Source organism: Orcinus orca, chromosome 14 (assembly GCF_937001465.1).
Source record: "Orcinus orca chromosome 14, mOrcOrc1.1, whole genome shotgun sequence".
Lineage (NCBI taxonomy): Eukaryota > Metazoa > Chordata > Mammalia > Artiodactyla > Delphinidae > Orcinus > Orcinus orca.
In genome coordinates this window covers 42,128,256-42,153,719 of record NC_064572.1, presented here as the reverse complement: position 1 = coordinate 42,153,719, position 25,464 = coordinate 42,128,256, and the positions used below count along the sequence as shown (strand labels likewise).

At 51.0% G+C, this 25,464-nt stretch overlaps 1 protein-coding gene across 1 annotated transcript in view; it reads right to left on the bottom strand.

Annotated features, from left to right (window-relative positions):
- The window catches only part of LDB3 (LIM domain binding 3), a 58,401-nt gene that overhangs the window by 2,893 nt on the left and 30,044 nt on the right, over window positions 1–25,464 (bottom strand). The window contains exons 9-14 of the mRNA XM_033433939.2: window positions 20,498–20,680; window positions 17,242–17,384; window positions 11,535–11,949; window positions 10,166–10,346; window positions 9,430–9,550; window positions 5,472–5,587 (exon numbers count right to left, since the gene is read on the bottom strand). Coding sequence (XP_033289830.1) covers window positions 5,472–5,587; window positions 9,430–9,550; window positions 10,166–10,346; window positions 11,535–11,949; window positions 17,242–17,384; window positions 20,498–20,680 — 1,159 coding nt within the window. The remainder of the gene's footprint in view (window positions 1–5,471; window positions 5,588–9,429; window positions 9,551–10,165; window positions 10,347–11,534; window positions 11,950–17,241; window positions 17,385–20,497; window positions 20,681–25,464) is intronic.

Genomic DNA, 25,464 nt, shown 5'->3' with positions numbered 1-25,464 from the left:
TGGGAGAAAAGGCAACAGCCTGCTTCTCCCTACCACAAGTGCTTGACAGCCAAAGCAGTGTAGATGCGTTGAGCTATCTAAAAATCAAGATTTCCAAAAAGGAACATGGAATAAACTCAAGTTAAATTAAATTTAATTAATGGAATACGGAACATATACACAATAAGGTGATCAACTGATGCTATCCAAAATTTATAAGGAACCAATACAAATTCGTAAGTCAATATCCACAGAAGTGATTAACACCTAAAGAAATATAAAATGTCAGAAAAATGATCCTCACTAATAATTAAAGGAAAAAGTAATTAAAACCTCCATGAGATATCACTAGACACCTGTTAATCTAGCAAAATAAATAAAACAAAAAGCCTCAATAGCTTGTCACCTTTAACCTTATATGACTGGAGCCAGAAAATGAAAAAAAAAAGTAATCAGTCAAAAGTCAGCAATACCAAAAGGGGATCAGGCCAATCAGGCCTACTTGTCACTGCTAGGGACACATGAATCAGCACGGCCTTCTGCAGGGGATGTGGCAACACTGAAGAGAAGCCATGAAGATGTGCCTGCCCTGTACCCCAGTAACACCACTCTGGAGAATTTCATCTTGCAGCAACTATTGCACAGAACAGGAAAGCAACATATGCTCAACTACAAACCGAAAAACTACTAATATTTCTCTCAATGGGGAGATGATTAAGTTAATTTTTTTTTTTTTTTTTTTTTTTTGCGTTATGTGGGCCTCTCACTGTCGTGGCCTCTCTCGTTGCGGAGCACAGGCTCCGGACATGCTGGCTCAGCGGCCATGGCTTATGGGCCTAGCCGCTCTGCGGCATGTGGGATCTTCCTGGACCAGGGCACGAACCCGTGTCCCCTGCATCGGCAGGTGGACTCTCAACCACTGTGCCACCAGGGAAGCCCGATTAAGTTAATTTTTAAGGTGCATTTTTCCAATGACAGGCCACCACGAAAAAATAAATCAAATATGGCAAAGTGTATGCAGGAAAACACTGACTGAAAAAAAAAAGAGGCAAAATTATATATCCCCATGATGACAACATATGAGTGCAGTCTGAAGATGCTGACAAAACAAAAAGAAGGGAGATCAGTAATATTTGTTGAGACTACTGCGGGTCGAGTATGATGCCAGACACTCTGTATACATGGTCTCATTTTTTTTTTTTTAATCTTATTTTATTTTTGACTGTGTTGGGTCTTTGTTGCTGCATGCAGGCTTTCTCGAGTTGCAGTGAGCAGGGGCTACTCTTCGTTGTGGTGCACGGGCTTCTCATTGCGGTGGATTCTTTTTGTTGCAGAGCACAGGCTCTAGGTGCACGAGCTTCTGTAGTTGTAGCATGCGGGCTCAGAAGTTGTGGCAAGTGGGCTCTATAGCACAGGCTCAGTAGTTGTGGCACACAGGTCCAGTCACCCCGCAGCATGTGGGACCTCCCCAGACCAGGGATCGAACCTGTGTCCCTTGCATTGGCAGGCAGATTCTTAACCACTGCACCGCCAGGGAGGTCCCTACATGGTCTCATTTAATTCCCACAAAAACTTTATGGAATAGGTATGACTGTTCCCCATTTCACAATTGAAAGCTGAGGCTCAAAGAGCCCAAGTGTCTTGCTCAAGTCACAGACCTAGAAAGTTGTAGAACCTGGGCATCCATATTCAGGTCTGCGAGACTCCAGTTCTAAGCTCATTCTCCCCACACCTCATAGCAGAGAGGGGCTATGTTTACTTGAAATTGTTCTGGGTTTACGGACTTGTATCGAGGTAGTTCACTAAGCTTGCTGGACTACCAGTATGAGGTCTGGTCCTGGGTGGGCAATCTGCCAGTTGCCAGTCAGCTGGGAAGTCACATAGGCTGGGACAGGCCCTAGCCTCAGAGAGGGCACTGAAGATCTCTAGTGGGGAGCAGAATTGGGGACCACATCCAGGACATTGACATGAGAGGAAGTGCAGGTGGAATTCCCAGGTAGAGGTAAGCATGAGGATACAGAAATCACCCTTCCGATATGAGCTTGGGCCACTGAGCACGTGTCTGCTCCAAGAAAGCTGGAAAGAAAAGTGGCATCATGGTGGTCCCAAGTGTGAGGCCCTGATGGCCCAGTTGAGGACGTTATACCTGAGATCACACAGGGCTGCCAATGGGCTCTGGAAGCCAATGACCTGAGAAAGTGTCTCAAAACATCCCAGGTAGATGCAGTGATATTGAGTGTAACCAGGCTCCTGTGGTGGCCTCAAGCTGTGGTGACAACTTGGAGACAAGTCTAAGATGGTGGCACCCAAGATCCAACTGGTGAGGATGGGTTTTGGGAGAGACAGGAAGGCAGCTCTGGAATGAGTTGGCAAGGAGCTGCTGGTCAACAGCCGGGGCTCTGGCTAGGAGACCCTGCCTGGTCTGAGACAGTGCTGGTTGCTTGTGAAAACTCTGGATGAGTCAGGCTGGAGAGGGTATTGGGAGACTGAGGACCAAGGAGTGAGGAAAGGCCAGAGCCTCAGAGGTGGCTCACTGATAAGATGAGACTGAGGGAAAGAACTGTCATAGAGAGGTCGTACTCAGTGCCTTGGGCCAGGAGCCTGCAGGTGGGATGCAATGGGGCTCCATGGTGGAGGAGGCCTCCAACCTACCCATCACAGCGGCACAGCAGGGATGGTCCAACCCCCAGGCTCTGTGGTCAAGTGGCAGCAGGGCCTGGCTGGGAAGGAGTGGTGGCCATAGAGTGCTGACGACAGAGTGGAAGGCGATGAAATAGGCCAGCTGCAGAGGCCCCTCGACTGCCCACAAAAGTTACACCACATCACATCCCTTCCTGGTACCCACACCAACTAGATACCAACCAGACTTAAAGGAGAAGAAGGGCCAGTAAGACATGTTTCCCCAACTAAGGTAGGACTCACATCCTTTCCATTAGGACTCAAGTGCCAAAGCCAGACAGGAGGTAAACCCTCACCCTGACCCGCACTGTCCTTCTCAGCCTTCATTTTATGTGCTTGGGACTTTAGAGATGTTGTCTTGTTCTGTTCATTAATTGCTCATACATGTCAGCTATGTTTTCCTTTCAAGATTCTAAATTCCTTGAAGGTAGAGACTTGTTCTGGGAGACTTTTGTATTCCCAAAACTCAACTGAATTAGTCTGAAGTATGTGCTCCCCTGAGATCTAACTGATGGGAAAACAGCATGTCAGCCGCAAGAGCTAGTCCTGATCTTCCTTTCTTACTAGTTTTTTTTTTTTTTTAAGTTACAGGAAAATATATGCTCATTAAAAGTGATTTGGAAATACAAAGTGATGGAAAAAGGACCAAAGAAAACAAAACCCTGAAAGTTTTCCAATCAAAATATTGCTTTCCAAAAATTAAACCATATTCCACTTTGATATAGCTGCATGGGGCAGTGAGTACTACGCAGGGCTAGTTTGGGGGAAGGCGTAACGATTCTCTGTGCTGATTCTCCAGAGGACGGGATCTGACTGGTTTCTTTGGGCAGACCCTCTGGGCAGTGCTGTGGGTCTTTCACACCTGACTGGAATTTATCTGTAATCTCAGCCTGAACAACCCCAGGCTTTACCGCTTCTTCTTGTCTCTCTCTGGGACTTGTGCCATCATGACTCAGCCAAACACGGCAAGCTTGAGGGAGCAGACCCATGCTCACCTTTGCATGATTCCCTCTCCATGTGACACAGACCTCTCATCAGCCTGCCTTCGGAGGACAGGCCTTCTACGCCTCTGTCTTCCCTGGACCTCCTCCAAGTCTCTTAGATCTTTCTAGAAGCTGGGTAACCAGATTTGCAGGCAGCATCTTAGGATCAGACAAGCCATGGCTTGAAGGTAAGGGTCAGAAAGCCCTGTACGGTGCCTCGCTGAGCTGTGGCTCTTCAGGGGACAACCCCAAAGCCGGTATATTTATATTGTTGTCCCTTTTTGGAGGGGAGGTCCTGATATAGTTTAAGGACCCTAAAAGGCAATTAGAGAATCTGTTCAAAGGGCTGGAAAAAGTGTTATGGATTGAACTGTGCCGCCCTAAATTCACATGTTAAAGTCCCAACCCCGAGTACCTCCAGCCTATCCAGCACAGGGACATAGCAGTGACCTTATTTGGAAATAGGGTCTTTGCAGACTAAATTAAAACTGAGGTTAAGATGACGTCATATGGAGTACGGTGGGCCCTTAATCCAATATGACTAGTGTCCTTATAAGAAGGGAAGAGACACAGAGACAGACACCTGCACAGAGGAGAGTGTCATGTGAAGACACAGACACACAGAGGGAAGGCAGCCTTGTGACAATGGAGGCAGAGATTGCAGTTATGCAGCTACAATTCAAGAAACACCAAGCATGGCTGGCAACCACCAGCAGCTAGGAGAGAGAGCAGGTCCCTGCTGACATCTTGAATTTGGACTTCTAGCCCCCAGAACTGTGAGAGAGTAAGCGTCTGTTGTTTAAGCTATTCAATTGTGGTACTTTGTCACGGCAGCCCTAGCAAACTAATATATGGAGTGAATACAATGCACCCCACAGATGGGAGGGGATATAGAAATGAAGTATAAAAGCTGAAGTGAATTGCAGTAAACATTATGACTATGGTTGTCCTATGTCTATAATAATTGTTCAAGTTTAAACTATGTAGACCTTTCACACATTCCCAAAATTTACCTTGAGCAACACTGGTAAAAAAAAAAAAAAGCAGTAGTAGTACATTGATTTTCCCAAATAAAGTTTAGTCAATTATAGATTCACATTACGGGGCTTTATCAGGGACGACTGTTTTCTAATTCTAACGCAGACTCTAAATGTCGGCAGGCTCATTGCCCTGTCCCTTCCCCAGCCCAAAGCCCTTGGAAGGAAAATGTCTATCTCACGGTAAAAATGACCTGGCTGTTCAGCAGAAATAAACTGCACATGGTTAATACTTAATCTAGGGCTTATCTCCTGGCAACTATATATCGAGAACAGGACCATTTAGGAAAATGCAATGATACTCAGCCCTGATTTCTAAAGGTTCAGTCAAAAGAAAACTTATCTCATCTTTTCATAGGATTAGTCAATAAGCTCCAATCTAGTGTTCATGGTGAAAATTTAGGGGAAAACCGTTGAATCACGTCATCATATCTTAAATGACCTATAACCATGGGAAGCCACCTGCCCCTATTAAATCCCAACATCATTCACTCCTCCCACCTATTGAGAGCATCACTGCTGAGGAAAGCTGCTAGTTTGCCAGATCCTAAGACACTCTTCTGTCCTTAATGAAGTGGAGAGTAACAAAGCCATATTGGTTAATAAATCATTATTAGTAATAAAACTTTGCTCAGCTGTGACATATCAAGGCTTCATGGTATTTGCCGGCTTTTAAAAATGACAGAATATTAGAATGCCAGGGTTGAAAGGGATGTAAAGGGTTGGTCATCTGGCCCCACTTGGTCCCTCCTGCCTCTTCTCAGAAAGTTAGAACCCCAAGCAAAAAACATACTGCGCAAATGAAGCAGGTGTCGTGCCAAGTATGCCCCAGGGCTTCGATAAACTTGTCACCGGCCTCCACGGGGAAATCGCAACCGTGACACTTGGTGCTGAACAGATTGATGTAGTCTGAAATGAAAGGCAGAGTAAGGACCAGGCATCCAGGCAGGCTGGGAGGAGTGTCCCAGCCACATCGACCCAATGTCAGAACAACCCCCCAAATCACTGGGCTGGGGGCAGTGGATGAAACGTAGTTGGTTACTTGTCATCTTGCAGACAAAATACACAGTTACATGATTGGTTTTTTCCTTTTCCAATAATTTGCACTGGTGTGGTGCAGATTCAGGCTTAGTCACCACCCTGTGCTGGTTTGATCTGCAAACACTTTCTGGAACTGTCATTAACTTTCTGCAGGGTGATTTTCTCCTCTGCTCTGTCACCTCTTACAGTCCAAACAGACCAATCCCAAAAAAGAAAAAAAATCCTATTTCCCAGCAGCTCTGCTTATTTTGGAAGAGTGAGAGCCTTTAACATTTCTTAGAGTTGTAGCATGTTCTTTGCTTGGTCATTCTTCTGTCATTGGGCATCTGTGTTGATAATAAATTTTCACTACTAGAAACAATACCTGAGCTATTTTGTTGGGACATGTTCCCCTCCCCCAGCCAAAGAGATAATACCAAATATTATTTACATAATGCTTTACAGTTTACCAAGCATCCTCACGTAGATTGTATTATTTGCTAGTACCTCAATGTCAAGGTCTATGTATTAGTTTTCTTTTTTTTCTTTTTCTTTTTTTTTTTGTGGTACGCAGGCCTCTCACTGTTCTGGCTTCTCCCGTCGCGGAGCACAGGCTCCAGACGCGCAGGCTCAGCGGCCACGGCTCACGGGCCCAGCCGCTCCGTGGCATGTGGGATCCTCCCAGACCGGGGCACGAACCTGTGTCCCCTGCATCGCCAGGCGGACTCTCAACCACTGCGCCACCAGGGAAGCCCTATGTATTAGTTTTCTTTGTACTCCCAGCACAGTGCCTGGCACACAAGTCAGTACCCAACACATATGTCAAATGAATGAGTGAATGGATGAATCACTGAATCAATAAATTAATGAATAAACTTAGTCTTGGCGAAATTGTTTTTGTTCTGTTTTGCGGATGAGGCTGGAAGAGGTGAAGGGCCTAGCCAGAGACACACAGGTGAGACAGCGGGCCAGGCCTGTGCTTCTCAGCCCCAGTTGTCTGGGCCTGGTAGTGGGCAGCACTCCCACTGCACTCACTGTAGAACTCTCCCAGATTCTTCTAGAAGAATCTTGATGCCTTTTACAAAGCCTTCATTCTCCTAGAAGTGTACTTGTCTCTCCACAGCTCTGCCACAGTTGGCTTTTTCTTACAGAGGTTTTCTGCTCAGATCTCCTTGTGGACAGTATGCCTAGTCACTGTCTCAGACCACCTGCTGAGAGTCAACATGAAGTGGGGGCTATGAACTATGAATTTGGTATCACAGGTGTGACCCTAGTACATTTTTTAAAAGTAATTAATTTATTTATTGGCCGCACCCCACGGCCTGTGGGATCTTAGCTCCCCAACCAGGGATTGAAGCCACGCCCCCTGCATTGGAAGCGCAGAGTCTTAACCACTGGACTGCCAGGGAAGTCCCCTAATACATTTTTTTTAAAAGCTGGTATTTTCCTCATTTATTCTACAAAAGGGGAATGTAATTGGTATTAAATAAAGTTTGTGCATGGGCCTTTCCCACCAGGAAAATAATCTAGTTTCTCATTTATGTATTCCTTCCTTTATTTCTCCTATTAGGTCTTTATAATTTTCTTTGGGACTGGAGGGAGAGGGGAAAAGGGGAGTTGTTTAATTGGTACAGAGCTTCATATTTGCAAGATGAAAACATTCTGATCTGTTTCAGATCAATCAACAGTGTGAATATACTTAACACTACTGTACTGTACACTTAAAAATGGTTAGGATGGATACATGTATATGTATGGCTGAGTCCCTTTGCTATGCACCAGAAACTATCACAACATTGTTAATCGGTGATACTCCAATATAAAATAAAAAGTGAAAAGCCAAAAAAAAAAAAAAAAACCGTTAGGATGGTAAATTTTATATGTGTATTTTTTCCCCCACGATAATTAAAAAAAAAAAAGACAAGGTCAGAACCAAACACAGTGTCCCATGGTACGGGGACAGGGGCTGACTCTGATATTTTATCTCTAGGGCAGGTTAACCAACAGGCTTGACTTTACCTCACTATTGGATCATCTAGCTCTCCTTTCTTTACTTTGTTTATAAGAATATCACCCTTTATCACATTCAACAAGCATATTAAATTTCTAATGCTCTTTCTAAAATAAAAATTAAATTGTGTTATTTCTTTACTTAAAACATCACAGTGACTCCCATTGCTTAAGGAAGTAGTTTCAAACTGTGCTTCTTGGAGAGCTGTGGGTCTCCCAGAGCCATTACAGAGCTGTGTACCCATTATCTCAGTTAATCCTCACAACAGCCTCTGAGAGTTAAGTGAAGAAGGAGAGACTCAGAAAGGGCAAGCATCCTGTCCATGGTCACACAGCCTGGAAGTGGCCCCTGTGGGCCTTCAGTCAGGGTCTCTCAGGGTGCCTAAGGCTGAGGCTAAACCCGCTTCCTTGCTGTCTTTTCTTAACAGTAGATGATCCCTTTCCTGGGTCTTCTTAATCAAAACATCATTTTTGAAAATCTTTTTGGGGGGGTGCTAGGGAGAGGAGCACTGGTAATAGTGTTAATCTATCATTCTTTCACAAGCCTCACGCATAAATTGTGGCTTATCACCCATTATGAAAGTTATAATGCTTTTAGTCGACTAACAATAGCAATTTGTATTGGTACCACAGCACTTTTATTAATTACCAATCATCACCATTTCCTCCTAAGAAGGGAAAAGACAGGTGTTATCTTCTCCCTTTTACCGATATGAACTCTGAGGCCAGAATGACTGAGTGACTTATTTAAAGTCATTCAGTGAGCCTCAGAGCTGGAAAGAGAATTCACCAGTACCTCAGAACCCAAGAAGTTTCTTTTATAATTTATTGTCAGGGGGAAAAAAATTTTAATTTTGTTTTCCTTTTCCCCTTGAAGAACTGGAATGTTTTCTCCTTTCTGGTTTTAAAGTAAACTAACTTACCGTGTTTCTCTTTTTGCTCTCACATTTGCTACCCAGTCAGTGCAGCTCTGTTATTCTTCATAATCAGCATGTTTCCTTTTCCCTCTTCTTCTTGGTGCTGCTTTGCTAGTTCTATTTTCTTAACTTTCATGTTTTTGTTACCTTTGTTGGAACCTGCCTCAAATCCTTATCTGAAAGAGGCAGGCTATGAATAAATGAGTGTGTGAATGTGTGAGTGACTGAATGGTTAGTTAGCCAGGATGCCCAACTCTAACAGATGGCTTTATCTTCAGAATTTACCGTAATTGACTCCAAGTTATAAGATAACATATAGCGTCTGGGGAGAACAGAGAAACTCCGAATTCAGACAGGGAGTTGGCTGGACGCTGAAGGAACATCAAAGTCTGGTAAACATCACAGGAGCTGGGAGGGGACCTGCATGTACTTGACTAGTTCCGAAGTTTCTTTGGTTTAATCCTCACCACAACTCTGGGAGGCAGGTGTTGATCTCCCCCTCTTACAGATGGGGAGAGTGAGGCTCAGAGAAGTTTAGTAACTCAATCAGGGTTACAAAGCCAGCCTGAAACAGGAGCCTGGAACAGAACCTAGGACAAAGGCCGGCGCCAAAGCCTTTTCAGACTAGACCTTGTGGTCTTCAAATCAAAATCATCTGAAAGGTTTCCTAAGCGGTCACAAGATGCCGACTTGTGGTCCACATATTTGGTGCAGGGAAAACAGCACAGATTGAATGTGTGCGAAAGGGAACCCCTACCCCTTTCTCCCAGACTGTGGGGCCTCCCCACAGCACAGAGGTCCTACCTTTCTCACAGTAGGGCTCCCCATCTTCCATGTGGAAGAGGCTGTTCCCGAAGGGCTTCTTGCAGGCTGCACAGACAAAGCAGGTGGTGTGCCACGTCTGTCTCAAGGCATGCATCACTTCCTGGGGAAAAGAGCCTCAGCTCAGGACAGAAAGGTCCAGGAGGGAGAAGAAGGCAGGCTTAACTTCCACACCAGCCCCGGTCACTGCCGGAGCATCCCATCAGGGAGCAGGGCAGGAGAGCCCAAGAAGCGGGCCTTGGACACGCCGCAGAAGGCTAGGGGCGGCAGAGGAGAGGCTCCTACTCGTGCAGCACTTGCTGGGTGCCAGGTTCTGTGTGTGCTTTCATAAGCTGTGGTGCTTCACCCTCCCGCCCAACCTGGGAGGGAAGTACTATGTGTTATCGCCATTTAACCAAAGGGGCATCGAGGGTCAAAGCCACATGCAGGTGCACGGTGAGGTCAGGCTAAGAAGCAGTAACTTGCTTTGCAGAAGCTCTGCCACCACTTCAAGCTGTGTGGCCAGGGATGTGGCCCACGGATCTCTTGCTTCAAGTTCATTTACTCCCTAGTTCATTGGTGGCAAACCAACTCCCTTCTAGGACAGAAATGGAGTTGTTCTTGCTCTGTTAGCACAGCAACTTCTTGGCTTCCAAATAGGACCCCACAACCTTGCGGAGGAGGAGAGATTGGTTGGAAAAGAGACAAGGGTCAGAGGAGAGGAATGCAGCCCACTTACCCCCATGATTTTGGTGTTGCACTTGGCACAGACCGGGGCAAAGAACTGCTCATAACACCGCTCACAGTAAACGTTGTTCTGCTCCTCCACAAAGCACACGTCTGCCAGGGAGGTCTTGCAGTAGGCACAGTTGAACTCTTCTGGGTGCCAGGAGCGGCCCATGGCTACCAGAAAGGGGCCCCTGGGGAAGCAGAGAATAGTACCTCCTCTAAGGCAGCCCCCAAAGCTTAAGACCAGATATTTCAAAACGCTCAACAATATTCACACTTTGACCCTATAACGCTATAACTTCTGTGACTGTTCTAATGAAATAACAGGAAATTCAGATAAAGCTCCAGGCAAAAAGATGTTGTTTCATCACTTGCAACAAACAGAGATGGGGAAGCAACTTGAACATCCACTAGCAGGGGACTGGGTAAGTATGTTATGGAATATCCATTAGGTTGACTACTGATAATTGTAGTAAGAAGAGCAATGATGACGGTGCTAATGGCTAGCATTTATTAAGTGCTTACTCTGCGCCAGGTACCATTCAAGAAGAAATTTGCATTATTTAACGTGTTTAATTCTCACAACAATCCTATGAAGCAGGTACTATTATGATACGCATTTTCAGATAAGGAAACTGAGGTACAGGGATGTTAAGTAAGTTGTTCAAGGCTATAGGGCTGGTATGGTAGACCCGGGACACAAACCTGGCTCCAGATTAGTAGTCAGACAGTGGCACTGAAGAAACGCTTCATGTTTTAATTTTTACTTTTCTGAATTTTCTAATTCTTCTCTAATGAGTATATTTTTTCTAATGATACTTTATTTTTAAATAAAAGTGTATTTTTCATATACACAAGCCCACCCCCCACACACATATGCACATACTATAAACATACTATATTCAAACAAGTACCACCCATGATCCTTGGCCTCTAAGCATGAAATGACTTGTTTTCCTTTTAGTGTGGCAGATGCCCACCAAAGCCCTGAGCAGCATGGGCTTGTCTGTGGACAGACCCAGGAGCACCTCGAAAGGAAGGAAAGCTGGGTCAAAACTAGCACTGTCAGCCAGCTTGCAACAGGCCCAATAAATCTACCATCCAGACCTGCAATTCCTAGAACCCAGCCTTAGCCCAAGGGGGCGGTGCTGGCACGGGCACCGTGCTGGGAGCTTCACCCACTCACCTCGTGGAATCCTCCCAACTCCCCAGGGAAGTGGGTATCGCACAGGTATGGAAGCTAAAGCTCAGAGAGGGTCAGACCAGATGGCAAGCCAGAGGGACCTGAGGCTGTCCTGCATGCGGCCTTCTCCCTACATCTGCCCTCCCGTCCCCCTCTCGTCCCAGCACCCCAGCACAGCGGCACAGCTGGCCCTTACCGGATGATGCTGTTGCAGTGGCCACAGAGCGGAGTCCTGCTGCTGGCTGGGAAGCGCTCCGCCCTCTGCACGGTACCCCTGGCAAGGGGGGACACCTGCGGAGCCGGTGGTGCGCTGTAGGCAGGGGCCCCTCGGGGCAGGCCTTGCTTGCTGACAGTGGTGGTGCTCTTGCCAGGGGCAAACTTCTGAGAGAAGCTGTCGTCTGTCACCCATGGGGGACGGCTGGCAGACTCCGCAGGGCCCCCGCTGTAGGGTGCAGGATTATAGCTTGGGGCTGGCGAGGGGGTATAGGCTGGTGCTGGGGAGGGGGAGTAGGCGGGGGCAGGGGAAGGGGTGTAGGCGGGGGCAGGGGAGGAGGTGTAGGGGGCTGGACTGTAATTGGCCCCTGGGGATGGGCTGTAGGTAGATGCAGGCACTGCAAGCCAAAAATACCCAAAGAAAAATGTGTCAGGAATTCATTTCTCCCAGCTTCCCCCGCCCCCAGCCAGAGAACTGGAAAAGACAACTTTAATATTAGAGCAGCACAATGCCAGTTTTTACAGGAGACGCGTCCCTGAACTTCTTGATGGCCTCGATTTGAAGTTGCAGCAGGGAGCCAAGGGAGATAAACAGCCGTCGGAGCAGAGCCCTCGGGAGCTTCGGAGCTTCGACAGGGCTGGGAAGGGACAGGGCTATAAATATCTGCAGCTGTGCGGGGTGCGGCTCTGCCAGGCCTTGGCTGCCAGACGCCTTCAGGAGACAGGGACGGGGGCAGGGGTGGCCGGGCCAGGCTCATATCTGGATCCCCTGGGCCAGGAAGAGGGTGGGAGTGGGTCAGCTTGGCCTTGACTGGAAGATGCCTTTGTTTGCACTCTGACCAGTGATTTGACATCTGAAATGCCTCAATCACAAGCGTTTGCTGAACTGGACCTAGTCCAGCCTTTGGGACAAAGCAGATGACGGGACAGTTAGGTTTTCAGGTTCAGGTTTCAGGTTTAGCTACAATCGTTTTCTTGAAAAACAGCTTGGCTTGATTTGTACTGGGGGAAATTCCATTTCGGTTTCATTTGGGTGGTGGGTCTTGAAGGCAGTATTCGGAGGGAAGCTGGGCAGAGATGCTGGGGCGACACAGCCTAGGTGTAGCTGCTCCCTCAGCCTGCGGCTGCCTCTGGGGGGACACATGCTCCCCCTCATCACTTTGGTGGAAACTGATTTAGGGCGGCAACACGAAGGAGCACAGCAGCTGCTCACCCAAAGCCCTCCAAGGCCTGGGCCCTCAAAACCCAGCTTTCTAAGTTTTGCTGCTTCCCATTGTACAGCCAGCTGGGGCAGACCCAGCTGTGTCCGGCACACATGGTCTCACCAGCTTCCCCTCCTAGGGAGGGAGGTTCCAGAAGCCTCACCTCAGCTTACAGTCTGTTCCTCTGGAAAGAGGCCTCATTCCCCCTACCCCAGGAAGTGTGTCGGGGCAGCCTCCCTCCCCATTCCTGAGTCTGGCCTGGTGAATGGACTGTGCTGATAGATGCTGAGGCAGCCCCCATCAGGCTCCAGCCTGGAAAGGAAGGACATTCTCAGGGCTGAAGTTCCCGGCCTGGCCTTTGGTCTCTCCCCACCTGGTTCCCCTAGATTACCTTAGGTGGCCTGTAGCCTGCTGCTCCAACCCCATACCTTCTACTCCCATATGATTGGCCTTTCAGAGGTGGGTGACATGGAAACCCCCGTGCTGGGAACGGATAGGGACCGGGCCTGTGTTATTGAAAACAGAAGGGGTAAAACCCTCCCCAGCCCTGCCCTAGAGCCATCCTGGGAGTGACGCTGGCTTCCAAAGGTAAAACTTTCTCCGTAAGGAAATCTTCTTCCCACTTACTAAGAGGGTAGGCTAGGCACATGACAGGTCATGTGGGTTAATCCCTTTTACAGTGAGGTCACTGAGGCTCAGACAGAGCTAGTAAGTGGCAGAGTGAATTTCCAAAACCATTCTTTCTATCACCCCAAGCTGCCTCTGTAAAAAACATGAGTCCAAGTTCCAGAAGATTTGGGTGCACCACATTGTGGAGGAGTACCTATCAACCTGGAGGAGGCTGCATGGTCTGGCATGTAGCACAGCCATCAAGAGCCCTGGGTTCAGGTCCCAGCTCTACAACATCCTGGCTGTGTGTCCTTGGGCAAGTTCCTTAACGTCTCTAGGCCCAAGTTTCCTTGTCTAAAAATGGCTATAATAATTCTTAGTACCTCACAGGGTTGTTATAAGGATGATGGGAGATAAGAACTATAAAGGCTTAGCCTTGTACCTGGCACTGTGTATGTGTCATTAAATATTAGTGAAGGTGGTGAGGAGAGTGACTCCCGGGTCTCATGGTCCAGATGAACTGTCAGCTCATCTCACAGCTTGATGGTCACCTGAGGGATCCCAGCCCAGGGAGACTGTGGGATGTAGGCGGTGGGAGATGTGGCACCCCTGAAGTCAGTAACCTGGGACTGAGTCTAATCATCAGTGGTGGTAGGTGTGACATCCCTGCCTGCCTCACAGGGTGGGGACCTACTGGAGTGACATGTTGCATGCACTAGTAAACCTGTGAAGCCCATATTTGAGGTGTTGTCACCCTCCCTAACAAGCTTGCACAGCTCCCAAGTGCCGGGAACAGAGGGTCTCAAAATGCTAGAGCAGCTTCAGCCCTCTCTCAATAATGGGGTTCTGTGCAAGATCTTATTTCCTTTTTTTTTTTTGTAAAGTGGGAGGGGGGGATCTCTGCTAAAAGGGATTAAGAATGAAAGCCCTAATCCTGTGTTATCCAATACATAGCCCTATGTGGCCATTAAGCACTTGAAATGCGGCTAGTCCAAATCGAAACATGCTATAAATATAAAATACACACCAATTCTTAAAGACTTAGTACAAGAAAAGAAAGTAAAATATCTCACTAATAATCTTATATTGATTGTTCATTGAAATGATATTTTGAATATACTGAGTTAAATAAAATATATTAAAATTAATCTCACCTGCTTCCTTTTAAAAAGTGTGGCTACTAGAAAATGTATTGTTATTAGACAGTGCTGTCCTAATCAGAACAACGGTTACCAAGTACTGACTTCTTCCACACGCCAGGGCCCTTATGTGCACTATTTCATGTAATACTCGCTGCAATCCAACGAGGCAGATAGTACTTTCAAGTCCATTTTCTAGAAGAGGAGTTGAGGCTTGGAGAATTTAAGAAACGCTGAGCTGAAACTGGCACTCAGGCAGCAGGTCTCAACTCCAGATTCCCTGCTTAACCACTCCCTAGGCAGCAAAACAAGGTTTAGCACGCCCCTTCCAAATCGGGCCCTTGCCCACTTCCAGCTTCCCTCCAGCAACACTAACCCTATTCCCTTTGCCTGGCAGCCATTCTCTTCCCTCCTCGGAAGGTCTTCCAGACTCCATGATCCACCCCCCTTTTCTAAATCCCCACCACACGAAGGTCTCAGCAGGTCAGAGGCACCCGGCATCTGGGCCCGGGTGGGCTGCTTCCTTGCCCAAGACTACACCCTCCCAGAGCTAGGGCCCTTCCCTTCTTCGAGGCGCAGGCCGGCAGCTTCCCTCAGCCATCAGGTCCCCGGTGAGGAGCAGCTGCTTCCCAGGTCCCTTCCCTCTGCGCCCTTCAGCCTGGCTGGCCCCACCATCCCCGACGTGCCAGGAGAGAGACTTGATATCCCATCTGCGAGCCCTGGGCTGTTGCTATTTCTGCTTGACGGAATAAAGTCCGTCCAAATTAGAAGGTGATATTTCATCTCTAATTGGCAAGTTCAAAAGCCCCTATCGCACTCGTTGGCTCGGGAATGATGTAATTAAACAAGGTGATTTCTGAATCACTCCAGGTCGGGCCCGGCTCCTGCGAGCGCACAGCCCCCGCGGGGGTGGGGGTCGGGGTGGAAGTGGGGGGCCCTCTGCCCACGGCCCTCTCCCGGGCCCCAGGTGCTCCGGGGAGCGGCCACCCAGCCTCGGCACAGGCGATAAGATCTGGGCTGCAAACTCCACCCTGGACCCGGAGAAGCCCTCGCGGGGAGCTGCAGCTCGGACGGCACGCGGACTCCCCGCTCTCCCCGGGCCCGGGGTCGGCGGTGGAGAGGAGGGGAGGGGCCCAGGTCCACGATCCTCGTTTCTCCCCACACCACCTGCCAGCCTCCCTGGGACCCCACCCTCAGGAGAGGAGGCAGAGGCAGGCCGGCTCAGGCGCGCGCCGTCCGGCGGCCTCCTTCCCTCCGGGCAGGAATGAGTTAACGTCTGCAAGGCCTGGGAACTCCGCAGAGGCCGGCAGCTCCAGGGCTCCAGCACGTCTCGCCCCGCCCCGGGCTCCAGTGCCGGAAGGAGGAGGAGACAGACGCCAGGGGGTGGCCCGGGGCGGTGCGCGCCACCGGAGCCGTGCCTCCCCCTGGCGGGCCTGCAGAAGAGAGCCGGCGGCCGGGGCGGGGGCGCCGAAACCCGGGGCCCGCCCCGGAAGATGCCCAGAAGGACCTGCCTGGGAGCGGAGACCGCACCCGGGCGGAAATACTCTCCCTGCGCCCCCTCCATCCGCCGCTGCTCCTCCCAACTCCTTATCACCCTCCCTCCTGTGCCCCCATCTCCGCTGAGCAGCTGCTTCCTCTACCTCCATAGGAGATTTTTCACCACAGCAGCCCGCTGCAAATTGCTTCCTAATCCTGTGGACTTTTAACCTCAGAACTTTGTGTTCTTGCTTCTGAAGAGACAGAGAAGGGCACCTCCTGTGTGCCAAGCACTGTGCTGGGTGCTTCATTTCATCCCCAGAGCACCAGGTGTACATAATATGCCTATTTTTTAAACGAGGAAAAACAGGCCTGGGAGATGAAGTACTTTGCCTTAGATAGCAGAGCGGAGCCTGGCACCGGAGTCTGACGCTAAAGCCACGTCTACACACTCAGCACTAATGTCAGAGTATACTTTATAGAACAGAGGGCTGATTGTGGCTCCTCTGCCCTGCACATCAAGTCAACTCCCCCAAGCAAGGTGCTTCCTGCCTCAGTCCCTGTCTTATCTTCCCTTAAGTTCACTGAGCAGGGGCATGCAGGGGAAGGAGGGGTCTAAGCCAGCCTGAGAACCGCCCTGGAACTCTGGGGAGAGGCCCAACTTTGCCTAGGAAAAGGGAAGACAGAGGCTGAGCCCTCGTCCCCGCAGTGACGAGAATGGGGACCAGAGCGATGGAACAGCCAGCCAGTGAGGCCAGCCACCTGGAGACCCTGTGTGGGCCACTCTCCCGCCTGTCACATGTGCTCTCCATGCCTCTAGTTAGCCTGTCCCAGCTGAAGAAACCAAAGACCAGATAGATGAGCAGTTTGCCCAGCATCACATTATGCAGTAGGTCTGTTCAAAGCCCGTGGCATTTTTGTTACAGCTGCCTATCCTCTGCCTTGAGCCAGATCCAGACTCCTGGAGGAACAAGCCCCTCCCCTCTAAACCCTCTCTTCCTCACCTGGAGCCTGGAAATCCCCAGGCAGGAATGTCCTCTTCCCAAGAGCTGGGAGGCCCCATCCCTGCCTGGCACTGGCCACCTGTCTCCCAGCACCAGAGGCAGCTTCCATAGGATTCTGGCCCACAATTGGAGGAAGGAAGGCTGAAACGTCATCAGCAGCGCCTCTATAACCACCATCCTTCAGGGGGACGTGGCTTTGGAGCTGACCCCTGGAGCCCACGCCCAGCCTAGACAGCCTCCCTTCCCACTCTGCCTCTCACCTGGCTGGTAGACAGAAGGCCGGATACTGGCAGTGGTGACAACCCGGGGCTTGGGTGCAGGGGCAGCTGGGGCCTCGCTGTATGTATGGGCGGCAGGTGCTGGAGAGGTGGCCACAGCGGGACTGTAGGCAGAGGCCTGGGGCCTGGAACCAAGGGGTTAAGAGTTAACAGCCAGAAGGACAGCCCCACCCGGGCCCTGGGGCCTGGAGACACAGCAGGCTGGCTCCCAGATCTTTAAGGAGCCTCTCAGGAGGAAACCTGACAAAGATGTCCCTGGGGAGCTGCCAGAGGCTGAGAAGGAAAGACCATGGAGGTCTCAGGGGGAGGAAGCTGCTCCTTGGGTGCTGAGTCTTGGTGAGTCTGGTTAGAGCAGCAGAGACACCTTGAGAAATACAGCCCATCGCTGGTGCCACCGCCTTAGGAGAGAGGGAGTAGAGGCACCAGCCAGATAGGAGCAGTGAAAACCCTTCAACCCTTGGGTAGAGACTGTGGAATGGGGGCTGGGGCAGGGAAGGGGGCAAAGGAAGGAGAGAGGGGAGATGGAGATGTTCAGAGCTACCCTACTCCCTCCACCTCCTGACCTTTTGGGGCACCTCACAGCCTCAGACCACCTGGCTTCCTCCCCCTCCCCCTTTCTATTGTTGCTGGAGGGAGCAGCAAAGTCTCAGGTTTCTGGGCCAGAGTGCTCCGGGGAGGTCTCATGGGAGGCCAGGAGACCCCCCCCACCCCGGCCCCCCCTACACACACTCAGAGGCTCCTCTTCCATACAGGATTCCTGTTGCCCTCCTCCCAGTGGAACATCTGCCGAGAAGCTTAAAGCAGCCTTTTCCCACTTGTGACCCAGGGACCATGGGACCAAAGAGATGGGAAAACAAAAAAGTTCCAGTTCATTGCCCTCAGGAAATGCTGCGCTTGGCCTCTCCTCTTAGAGAACTGAAGGCTCCTACAGCTAAGCAGTCTGTTTAACTTTGTCTGATCCAGTGTTTCCCAATCCCAATAGTCAGTGAACCCCCCCCCTTTTTTTTTTCATTTACAACTAATGAAACCTTACAGAACATGTCCCTGGTCTCTCCCTGCATCTTTCACATCCTAAGGGGGATGACATGACCACCCCCAGGGCAAATGGGGCATTGATGGGAGCGCTGGAGAAGTGAGCCCCTTAAAATATACTGATCCCTGCCCACCCATGGCTTCCTGCCTGCCTTTGGGCAGAGTCACAGGATAAGGGAATACCTTCTTCTCTAGGGCTCTGGGAGTGGGTTGCCCTGAGCTAAGAACCCACCACCAGGCTCCTAAATAGATTCAGAAGGGTCTGTGGTGATGTCCCAGACAACTGGAGGTAGAATGAGTCTCAGAGAGCCAGTGTCCCAGACCTGGGGGCTTGCCACGCCAAGCTGCCGTGTTTCTGGCTGAATGAGGGTACTGTCTCCCCTCCCTGGGCTTGCCCTTCTCTGATATAACCCTGTTAAGACCAGTGGAGTAGGAGCCTCAGTGGAAGAGAAAGAGGCCGTGTCCAAGAGGTACCCAGCTTCCACTGTGGCAGGAGAAGGCCAGACTCTCCCACCAGTGGAGGATGCTTTCCCAGCATCCCAGGAACTACAGGTCCTCTGCCAGAGACTGGTGTTGGGGCCGCAAGCAGAGACTTAAGATACCCAGCAAGAATTCTGAGGCCACGTTGGGCGTCCATTTGTCTCCCATTGGCTCCCTCTAGCTCCATCCCAGCCCGTGTGCAAGGAGGGCCCAGAGCGTGGTCCCCTGGCCCCCTCTGCTCCAGCCTGATGCAGGGAGCCCTCCAGGTCCTTCTCCAGCCTCCGCCCAGGCCTCACATCTCTTTGCAAGGCAAAGTAGAGGAAGGGTTTGTCCTGTTGAGGGAGTCCCGAGGGCCCCCAGACACGGAGGCCTGCAGCGGGCGCTGGAGCTTGCCCTTGAACAGGGCTGAGGCCCCAGGGATGAGGCTAGACCATCCATGGGGCCGCAGCATCTAAAGCCCCCCCTTCAAACTGGGGAGGCATCTTCTCACTAGACAGCAGGGATATATCTTATCCTTCTCAAGGTTTCTTCTTTGTGCAGGGAGCAAGGCCTGAAGAGATTACCTGAAGAGATTCCGGTGTGCAGAAGGGAAGCGGCTTGCTACGTGTCCCCAGGAAGCTGGGATATGAGGAGCCCTGGAAGCCTGGGCCAGGCTCACCCTTGATGCTTGAGTTGGGAAGGGGAAAGGCTGGGCTCAGCACCGCCTGGGTCACTGTGGAGCCCGGGGGTAGGGACGCAGCACACAGGCCACTTTGCCGACCCTTCATGGGCCTCAGGCTGCACCAGGGAACTATGCACCCTGACCTAGAGCCGTGTCTTTCCAGCAAAACCCTGGGAGGGGAGTGTGGCGACTGGGAAAGCTGGCTCTGACCCCAAACACCAACTTGACAGCTCCACACAGCCCAGAAAGAGCTGGGCCTGCCTGGCCTGTTACACTGCCTGGCGGCTCCAGAATGACCTGTCCAGCCCACCCCCTCTGCCTCCCCACACCCTTCAACACACCCTTCAACACACCCCTCCCCCGACTTGCCTGAGTACCCATGAGGGCAAGCAGGGATGCAGTAACCTGCAATACTTGAGAGCATATTATGTGCTAGGTGTTTTATGTACACTTTTTCTATCCTGACCTTATAAAATAGGCTTTGCATTAATGCCTTAGCAGATGAGGAAACTGAGGTTCAGAGGAGTTACATCACTTTCTGAAGGTTAGAGACAGTAAGTGGTAGAGCAGAGATGTAAATCCCACTCCATCAGGTGCCTCTGGAGTTAGCATGCTTCTCCATCAAAAGAAGGCAAGGTAGTTGCTAAATATCTGCCCAAATCTGACCCGCCTTCAGTGGGTTACCGCAGCCTCCTCCACGGAGGCCTCCTTGATTTCCTTTCTTTCTCTGTAATCCCAGCTCCAGGAACACGGACTTTCCCCACAGTCTCCCTTCGTTATTTAACTTTGTATGTGTGTGTGTGACTTTCACCTTTCTCCCTAGAGCATGTGCCCCTGAGGCAGGGTGACACGTCCCAGTGAGCTTCCCTGAAATGCACCTCCAGTTTCCCCTTCTCTCTCAGCACCAAGCAGTGCAGAGCCTTGGCGTCCCCAGGGCCCTGGGGTCCTAACCACTTTGGATGGACCTTTCTGAGGGCCCAACACAGCTGCCAACAGATGGACCCGGGGGAGGCCTTTCCTGCCTCCCTTCCCCGCAGTCAGGGCTGGCACCTGTGGGCCAGTTACCTTGGACTGTCCTCAGGGCTTGAGGCAGGGGCTGCGGCAGAGGCGGTGGCAGCGTGGGCAGCGGCTGTGGCCAGGGGTGGCGAGGCTGCGCTGGGAGAGGCAGCAGCAGGCGGCTGGGCAGAAGCGGGCAGCAGCGGGGTGGTGGCCTGGCTGGTGCACACTGGAGCATGCTCAATGGGGGTGCTGATGAGGCGGACCGAGAAAGACAACAGGTCAAGGACGCCCCTCTGCTGGGGGGCGGTGGCTGCAGAAGAGGCAGGCTGGGCGGAAGGTACCAGCCTTACTGCCAACAGAGCAGAATCTTCCAGAAGTCCTGTCCCCAGGCTCAGGGAAAGAATACCCCCACCCAGGACCCCAAGACGGAAGGGCTCAGACCACAGGGAGATCACAGTAACGTCAAAAATATTTTCAAGCCTAGTGAGATTCCCCTGCCTCCCATTTTTGTGTACTTCCTAATTTGTCTTTCTCAACATGTACTATAAAAACAGTGCGGTCAAAAAGTAGTCTAAATTATCGACCAAGGTTTCTCGCCCATCCTGTTTTCCTTTCTTTCACCCTTCCTCATTTAGTCAGAGGCACGCTTTGCCTTTGAGAAGGGATGATATAATGAAAAAAGCAGAGGTAAGGTATTTTGTTGTCAAGGGCTTAAGCTCTGAAGTTGTGATAGCCTGGGCTTTAGGCTGCGAAGCACTCAGGGCACTGATGATACATTTGGAAGATGGGTGAAAGCTACCATGCCGCACAGATCAAGGTCATCTGGACCAGAAAGGGGGCAACGTGGCGTGAGGGATTCGAGAATAGAGGCAGCTGTGCCCGTTTTCTGGGCAAACCCTGGGGAAGTGGCAGGACCCCAGGGTCCCCTATGCCTAGGCCCATGGTGAAGGGGCAGGCAGGCCTGAGGCAGCCCAAAGACCTGTAGGCCATCCTGTGGCCTGGGGGTTGTAGACAGTTTCCCACACACCTGAGAGTGACACTGACGTGGCCCTGAGCGCCTGCACATCTGAAAGTCCCTGTACTTGGGAACATGAGAGGTGACTCCTCTGCCAGTGTGGACCAGTGTGACCAGACGGATGGAGATACCCCAGCAGATGCCAGCACAGGTAGACCATGATCAAGGACTAGGTGCCCAGACTCCCCACCCCACCCTCCTTGGCATTCTGCAAGCCCCTCTTTCCCAAAACCACCCCAGACAAGAGGAACATCAGAGCCTGGGTCGATGAGATTAGATTTCGGCCACCTGTGAAATGAGGGAGGGAATAAAAATTAAATTATAGGAAAGCAAAGAAATGTACATGGGTTGTTGGACTAAGATATGTCTGTACTTGTTACAATGGCGACAGGATACTGCAACTCCTATAGGTGGAAATGATTTTCCTTATGCTATGAAACTCAATTATTGACCTCCTACTATGTGCCAGGCCTATGTCTTTAATTCTCACAAAAACCCTCTGGTGTGGGTATTATCAATTCTTTTTAATAAGTGAAGGAATGGAGACTGAGAGAATTGAATTGCTCGAGCTCCTAGAACTTTCTGGCAGTGACAGCAGGCTCTGACTGAGGCATGTGGATTTGAAGCCTTACCTAGTACCTCAAGGGGTCCCTCATACAGGAACAAAGAACCTTCTTCATGCAATCAGTCAAGTAGAATCTTTCCCCAACAAAAGGCTCTATTCTTATTTGAAATAATTAGAATAATCCTCTTCCCTCTCTGAGTGCTTACCATATGCCAGGCCTTGCCCTAAACAGCTGTATAAGCGGCACCCCATTACTCCATTTGATCCTTTCAACCTCACTGGGCGATTGGTATCAAGATCCTCATTTTACAGATGAGGAACCTGAGGTCCAGAAAGATTGAATCTCTGCTAAAACATCACATTGCTACCAACTGGCAGAGATAGGCGTGATCGCTAACCACTATACCACTTCTCAGACTTTAATATGCAGGCAAATTGCCTGGGAGTCTTGTTAAAAGGCAGCTTCTGGCCCAGTAGGTATGGGGTGGGGCTGAGAGTCTACATTTCTGACAAGCTTTCAGGTGATGCTGCTGCTGCTGGTCTGTGGACCACACTTTGAGGACCAAGGTACTACAAAGGTCTGTCCCAGGTAGGGATGCCAGGGGGCCATGAGCTATTGACCAAAGCATCACGACATGCTCTCCTCCATCCAGTGAAGTGTATGGTAGAGAAAGGCATGAAATAGCACGAGAGGGTCAGGGAAGAAGAGGACTGGAGAAGAGGCAAGGCTGAGCTGACTGCCTCAGGGGAGGGCGCACCATTCTTCTCTGTGACTGCATAGGAAGCATCCAGGGTGGGCAAGGGCAGTGGCCATGCCCTGTGCAGCTCTTTCCCAGCTTAGTGGTTCAGAGAGGAAGCCTTGGACAGCCCAGCTCTTAGGCCTGTGGTGGTACCCAGCCCTGGCCCTCCCATGAGTCACTTCCTCACCCTTCATGAAAGAACCTGGCTTCTTGGAAGCCATGCCTGTGAAGCGGCCGCCTCAGAGAAACAGTTGCAGGTGCTGACACCACACTGCTGAACTGGCTGCTCAGAGCCCCATGGCATGGACATGTATGGCCTGGGAAGGCTCCGCCTGACAGAGGATACCCTCTCCTTTATCTGTTTCTCCCTGACACGGCCCGTGCTTCCAGTGGGCTTCTGGGAATCGAGGACAGCAGTGATGAAAATACCCAGGCTGGGGAAAGTATTCTGCAGGGCAAATAGGAAACTGGCTTTGCCTGTCCCCTGTGCTCCAATTCCCTGTCAGACCAGCTTACCTGCGGCTCTCCCCAGGCATAGCTCCATGTGAACCCTGGATTCTGTGGGGTGAAGTTGGGGCTGGATGTGACCCTACCATAGGGCAGGACCAAGGACATGCACGTGAGCCTGCTGCTTGGGGTTCTGGCTGAGGGGCATCCTATCTAGGACCACTGTCTGCAGACACCAAGCAACCAGGGCCTCGAGGAGGTAGGAGTGGCATTGAAGAGCATCCTGAAGGATCTTGGGTTCTTTTCCAGGTCAGTTCCTGCCTGAAGTTCCCTGAGCCCCCAGAAACCCCAAGGAGGGGGGGGGTGTCTCAGAAAGCAAGCACTGCAGAGAACTTACTAGACCCTGGCTTCAGTCCTAAAGACAGTACCCGTCAGATCACCCCAGCCTGGTCTAGGACTCTATAGCTGCCTCCTGCCTTGGTCATAATTCACCTTAAACATCTAAGCAAAAACCAACCCAACCCAACTATATTGACTGCTGGTGGCTGCATGGGGAGGGTGTGGCCAAAGGAGAAACACAGCTTGGCTCCAGTCCCCTTTTCAGCCCATCCCTCTACCCAGCTGGCATCCGGGTGCAGTGTGCTAACCCTGCACCCTGCTCTGTTGTGGTAGCCTTTGGTTATGCTCTTACTGATGACAATGGTACTAGGTATGGAAAGGATAGGGATGGTGTTGATGGTGGTGGTGCTGGGCCTGGGGGTTTGTAGTCATTGGGCTCAGGCTGGAAATGTTGACGATGGTGGAGGTGCTGTGACTGATGGTTCTGGGCGCTGTTTGCCATTACTGGGGTGATGATGGAGAATGGAATATGAACATCTCTGTTGATTGGATGATGATAGAATGCCAGTCAAGTGGTTGGTCTTGAAATTGTTCATGCTGCCACCTGCCTACCTAGCATTCCACCTTGCAGCCTGATGACTACTGCTCAGGGCAGCCCTGACCATGTCACTCTGCAGCTGGGCTGTTGCCCTGCATGACTCCAGGGGCCACACTGACACTGTAGTCTAGGTGATGACACCCCTCAAGAACTGTGCAGTCCACAACGATCCCCACAGGCTGTAGTGTGACTGGTGCCCTGCAGCTTTCACTCGTTCTACATTGTGTTGGAATACAGTCAAAACCCAGAGCCTGGCATTTCAGCTCCAGACCGCTACTAACCATAACATCCTCTGCACGCCCTCCATTCCAGCCAAAATGATTAAGTCGGGGTTCTGGGACACTGACCCAGCACCTCTGCTCTTTCTGCTTAGAGTACCTGTGCAGCCTTCCATAACTGCACATGCCCCACTCCTAACTGTTCCCGAAGATCCAACACACAGACCCCTTCTTCCAGGAAGCCTTCTCTGATCCTCCAGTCGGAGGAGCGCCCCCTGTCTCTGGACCTCACATGATCAGCCTTGCATTACGGTCAGCCACAATCACATCAGCTCTTTCTGATTCCTTCTGTACCTACAGCAGCTAGGCACAGTGCCTTGACTAATGCCCAAGGACACAGAATGCTGAATGAGGACATCTCTCCCATTTACTCCAGAGGGCTTTACACAGAGCCCTGGCCTGGGGCCACCCAAGGTGCTGCATGCAGTGGCCTGGGGTCACTGGGGAGGCACCAGGCAGGCTGGAAAGCAAACCATCAGGTGTATCCAGGAGGGCTCCGACAGGCCGGGGGGATGGGGACGGGGGATGGGGAGGCCACCAGCTCCGATGGATTGGCTCAGGTCCTCTGCCAGCCTTAGGACACCCACTACCTGGGGCCTCTCTCTGTCTGGCAGCCCCCAACCCCCAACCTACCCTTGGCCTCGGAAGTCCTCAGTAAAAGGTCAGCTAAGCATGAGTGTGCTCCAGGATGCCTAGATGCAGGCAGAAGCACCACCACCCTCCCCCCACCTCCCCAGTTGATCCCCTAGCCAGCCTGCCTCGCCTGGTCTTCGCCTTGGCCCTGGAGTCAGACTGCTAGAGGCAGGAAGAGACGGGAGGCCAAGGTGGAACAGGTTGGTGGGGGGCTTTGGGGAGCATCTCAAGGTGGTAGGCAGGACAGAACAGTCTCCCTGGCCAGCTCTTCTAGACTGGATTGCCAAGGTTCCCAGGGTGAGAAAGAGAGCCTGTGCCCAGGCAGCGGGGGTGGGCACGAGGCTGTGGCCCAGTCTAGCCCCAGGGGTGGTGAGGGAGCCCTGAGGGATGGGCCTCAGCACCTGTCATTATTTGCCAA